This window comes from Vombatus ursinus, unplaced genomic scaffold (assembly GCF_900497805.2).
Source record: "Vombatus ursinus unplaced genomic scaffold, bare-nosed wombat genome assembly UNPS02014158.1, whole genome shotgun sequence".
In the NCBI taxonomy this organism is placed as follows: Eukaryota; Metazoa; Chordata; class Mammalia; order Diprotodontia; family Vombatidae; genus Vombatus; species Vombatus ursinus.
The window spans coordinates 5,830,942-5,836,156 of NW_020953936.1; the positions used below are offsets into that span (position 1 = coordinate 5,830,942).

General features: G+C 51.4%; 1 protein-coding gene across 1 annotated transcript in view; it reads right to left on the reverse strand.

The window, feature by feature from the left end:
* The window catches only part of EPB41L4B (erythrocyte membrane protein band 4.1 like 4B), a 147,454-nt gene extending 143,161 nt beyond the window's left edge, over nt 1–4,293 (reverse strand). The window contains exon 1 of the mRNA XM_027859122.1: nt 4,000–4,293. Within this exon, the coding sequence (XP_027714923.1) occupies nt 4,000–4,293 (294 nt within the window). The remainder of the gene's footprint in view (nt 1–3,999) is intronic.
* Between the last annotated feature and the right edge of the window lie 922 nt (nt 4,294–5,215).

Sequence of the window (5,215 nt, forward strand, 5' to 3'; positions counted from 1 at the left end):
CACACACACACACACACACACACACACACACACACACACACACACCCCCACACACCCCTATGTGCTCATGTAACAAAGGGAACAGTGGCCCAAAAGATGTCATTAACAATAATAAAAACAACTCATATTTATATGCTGCCCTTTCTTCAGCAGTCACTGTTAACTATTATGTCTATATTACACATGGAGAAACTGATTCAGAAAAGTTATCGATGGTCACGTGGCTAGCTATTTGGAGACTCAAACCCAGGTCTTCTGACATCAAATTCCAGTACTCTTTCCACTACATCACACTCCCCCAGCCAGCCACCAGAGGCAGCTGGGCACCCTAGCAGTATTCCACACTGTTTGCTTTACAAGGTTTTGCTAGCACAGTAAGACTGGAAAGTGCAGCAAGAAACTTATCAATGAAAATCAAATTAACTACAATCCTTCCAGCTGTAAAACTATAATCCTATAATTATTATATATATATATATAAAATATATTGATACAGGTGAATATGTAATATAATATTATATATAAATAATAAAAAATTATTTTATATGTATATGAGAGAGCCCACACACATACACAGGCTACAATACAGGTGTACCTTTACACAATAGGTGTTCATAAAAGCTGTTTGTAAATCAAATTGTTGTACAATAAAAGATTAATATCTTAAATCTTAAGATGGAATTTTTAACTGGAATATTTAACATTCAAAGAAATTCAAGCCTGGAATGAATTCTTTTGTAAACTGAAGAATTATTTGGAATGCAAAAAAACAGGGCCACAAGATAATGTAATCATCTGCATAAAGACTGTGCTAGTATGTTTGCAAGTCTGTTTATGTGTATATTTAATGCATCTTTTTAAAAAATTTGGTCAGATAAGCATTTTACACATCTCAGCCTCAGTTGGGAAGGGTCTCAGGATTCATGTGGCAGTACCTGAACAAAATCCCCTTACAACATAATAAAAACTGTCATTTACACAGCACTTTAAGGTTTGCAAAGCCCTTTATATACCTTCTCTCCTTTAATCTTCACAATAACCCTACTGAGGTAGGTCTCATCATCCCCATTTTATAGATGAGGAAACGAGACTTTAGAGAGGTTAAGGATCCAGGGTCACCCAGCTAATGCCTGAGGTTTTCCTAACTCGAGTCCAGGATTCCATCCACTCTGCCCAACCTGGCTGTTGCAGCTAGGTGGAGAAGAACATGGAGTTCTAGACCTGGGGTCAGGAAGACCAGAGTTCAAATTTCGATTTAGACATTTATTAGCTATGTGACCCTGGGCGAGTCACTTCATCTGTCTGCCTCAGTTTACCCAAACATAAAATGAGTTGTGATGAAGATCAAAGGAGACAGTACTTATAAAGCTTAGCACAGTGTCTATAAATGCTTGTTTCCTTCCCTCTTCATTTTTGCAGTTGTTAAATCATTTTTCAGTAATGTCTGACTCTCTGTGACCCCATTTGAGGTTTTCTTGGCAAAAATACTGGAGTGGTTTGCCATTTCCTTCTCCAGCTCATTTTATATATGAGGAAACTGAGGCAAACAGTTAAGTGAGTTGCCCAGGGTCACACAGCTAGTAAGTGTCTGAGGTCACATTTGAACTCTGGTCTTCCTGATTCCAGGCCCAGATCATCTAGTCACTGAGCTGCCTAGCTCCCCTTCCAAAATCTCCACAGATCTCCTGAGGATAGTTATGACATGTGATCATCCAGCCACCACTTAATGATCTCCGGTGAGAGAGAATGTACTAGATCTCCTCAGGCAGCCTCTTTTACTTTCGGAGAGCTCTAATCATTAGGAAGCTTTTCCTTACAGCAGTCCTAAATCCAGCCCTTCTATAAGGCCCACCCTTTGCTCCTAATTCGCTCCCTGGGGGCATGAAGTCCAAGTCTGATCCTACTTTCACATTAACAGCCTTCTAAATACTTGAAGGCAGTCTTCTCCATTCCAGGCTAAACCGTCTTAATTTCTTTAAAGGAATCCATTCAGTTCAACATATAATCATCTCCATAAATGCTCTATAAATGTTTGCTATCATCATCATTATTATTATTATTATGAATACTATGCTGAGGATACAAAGACAAAAACAAACCCACAAACAAACAGCCCCTCTGTCAAAGAGCTTTCACTCTACCGGAACTAATCATTTATGGTAGAAGCCAAGGTCCCCTCCATCATTCTGGATACCTTCCCTGAAAGCATTCCAGTTTGCCAATATGCTTACTAAAATGTGGGGCCAGAACGGAGTATACACAATACTACAGATGTAGTCTGACCACATTTTAAGCTATTTCATCACACAACTGCAATAATGCAGAGGGCCTCCATATTTTCCCCCTCCCTTTTTATAAAAAGTATTACTACCTCTGTGTATTGGAGAGAAGTGTTCCTGGCTTTCCCTTCCCAGAGCTGAGGAGTACAGAATTGCACAATAACGCCAAACAGTCCTACTATCTAAATTGAAGCAACATATTCCATCTGTAGGCTTTGCACCTTTTCAAAAGAAAGACACCATTCACTCCTCCAAATAAAGAAGCTCAGTTCTCTTTTCCCAGTTAAAAAGAAGTACATACTCATTCTATCGGAGCAGTAACACTTCAATGTTATTTTTAAACATTTAAAGGCTTCAATTTTGGCTTTTATTTTCAGGGAACAATAACTACAAAACAGGGACACTTTCATGGTAAAAATGATTTCCCATGGAGCAAACAAGGTTCCTCAGAAATAAACCTGAGACGGATTAAAACTGCCTCAAGAAGCATACAATCCGAAATCAGGCGTTGGGTTTGTTTTTTGTTTTTTTAAAGAAAATTTCCCCATCAACAGTTTTGAGGCTCTGGGGTCCCCCCAGTTCTATCATCAAGTACAACACGCCGCCCCTGAAGGTTTTATTTAAAAGTAAAACCTTCTATTTCTCCCCTTATTAAACTCGGGGAAGATTTGGCAACAGTCGTTCTAAATTAGCGCTTTGTCCTCGAGTTATCCCCAAAGGCTACAAAAGGCGACATTTGGCCCAGAGCCTGGAGCAAAGACAGCCAGAGGCTCCCAGGGCTTCCTGCAAAGGGCGGTGGGGGGGCTGGATCCGGCCCCTCCGGCCAGAAGGACCACTCCTCGATCACCATGAGCCCCGCCTCCAGTCAAACCCCCACCCGGCCCGGCTGCGGTGCCGCCCGGATCTCTGCGGGGAGGGGGAGGGGCGGAGAGGGAGAGGGGGAGCAAACACCTGTGAGCTGCGGCTGCGGCAGCGGCGGCGGCGGGGGCTGCGGCTGCTGCGGAGGCAGCCCGAGCCACGGACACCCGCCGAGCCAGAGGCGGCCAGGCCGGGCGGGCCCCGTACACCTTGCACGGGGAAGAAAGTCCAGAGAGATAGCACCTCCAGAATCGCTCACGCCTGTTCCCTATAGTCAGGAAGGGCCAGCACTAGACTTCCCCACCCCAGCATACACAGATACAAACGCCTGGAGGGGCGACGTTTGCAACCAGCAAATAAAGTTCATCAACCCTGAAGTTTTGTGTTATTTCCCCCCCAGCCCCCCATTTCCCGGGCTCTCACTCCTCACCTCCCGCCCCTAACACACACACACACACACACACACACATACAGCTTCCGGGCAGAGCCGAGGTGGAATGGAGGGCGATCTGGGGACCCTAAGGGACCCACAGAAGGGGGAGGAAATCCCACCTACCCCCCACAAAAGCCACAACCAATTTTTTCTAATGCAAGAAAAATAAAACGAGGGTTTTCTGGTCCTAGTGGGCAGGGGAGGCGAGGGGGGTGTTTTGTTGCTAAGTTGGCTAGGTCCGAGGAGGAGAATCTGGGGGAGGGGCTGTCTGGGAGACACCTGAGACCCCGCCCCACCTCCGGAGTCAGGCCAGGGCCTCCGAACCACTAAGGTTGGCCAGCCCCCCCCTTCCCCAGGAGAACAGGAACGAGGGGCGGGGGTGACATACATGCGGAGGGGCCCGGGAGGGGGTCGGCGATCGCCACTCACCGGCAGGTCCACGCTCACTTCGGTCCCATCAAGCAGGAAGACCCGGCAACAGAGAGCCGCCTTGCCCGCTCCGGCCGCAGGGATGTGGACCGCAGCTCCGCCGGTGAGCACGGGCCCGCCGCCGGGGGGGAACACGCTGCCCCCGGGGGCAGCGGGCAGGGGAGCCGAAGAGGCCCCCCGGGGACCCCCGTCCCGCTCGTCTCCCAGCCCGCCGGCCCCGCGCCCAGCAGCCGCTCCCCGCCCGTAGCGCTGCATCGACCGCCGGCCAAAGGTCCTGCGCAGGAAGCTCAGCATCCTGGGGCGCCCCCGCACGGCTGTCCGCCACCCGGGCCCCCTCCCGCGCTCGCTGCCCGCACGCCCGGGGCCGCCGCCGCTCCCGGGCTGCCGCCGCAGCTGTCAGCGCTCCAGCCCAGGCCCGGGGGCTGCTGCGCGGCCCGGGCTGGCCGTGGGAGTGGGAGCGATCGTGCGCTCAGGGTTGCGGGCCGGGCTGGGGACGAGGGGGCTTTCCCCGCTGTCTCTCGGTGCAACCGGTAGTCCCAGCTGCTCCGCCTCCCGGAGGAAAAGTCCCGCCAGTGCCGCCGCCGCCGCAGCAGCAGCAGCCGTCGTTCCTGGGACTGCAATGCTGCGAGGCTGGATTCCGGCTCCCGCTGGTCTCCCGTGCCTTCCCCGCGTGGAGGGGCGGGGGCAGGGGCAAGGGGAGGGATGGGGGGTCGGAGCTGGGCGGCCGCCCCGGGGTTCCTCGGGCTCCCTTCCCCGGGTGGGGAGGAAGGGAGGGAGAGCGGACGGCTCAGCTGCTCCGCTTTCCCACAGCAGCACCACCACGGGAGTGCACAACTGGAGAAAGGCGCCTGCGTGCTCCCGGCGAGCGCCAGCACACACTCGCACACACCATCCACGAGCCCTCCCCTCCCCTGCAGTCACGCCCCCGAAGTGGAGAGCCTAGTGCTTCCTCGGCACAAGCCAACCAACCATCGCGGAAACGTGACCCCCCCCCCACGCCACCTCGAAGGTTTTGCTTCCTCGAGGGGTGATGGGTGGAGAGGCCTCAGCTCCCCGCCGTGATCGCAGCTTCGCTTCGTGAGGCAGATGTTCTTGATATTGCGGTGTGTACTCCTTTGGGTTTGGACTAGACGTTTGCACCCCAAATCCATGCCACCCCTGCAGGGGAGTGCCTTCAACTGCTGTGCTTGTGCTCAGGCTTGCACGCGTAGACCCG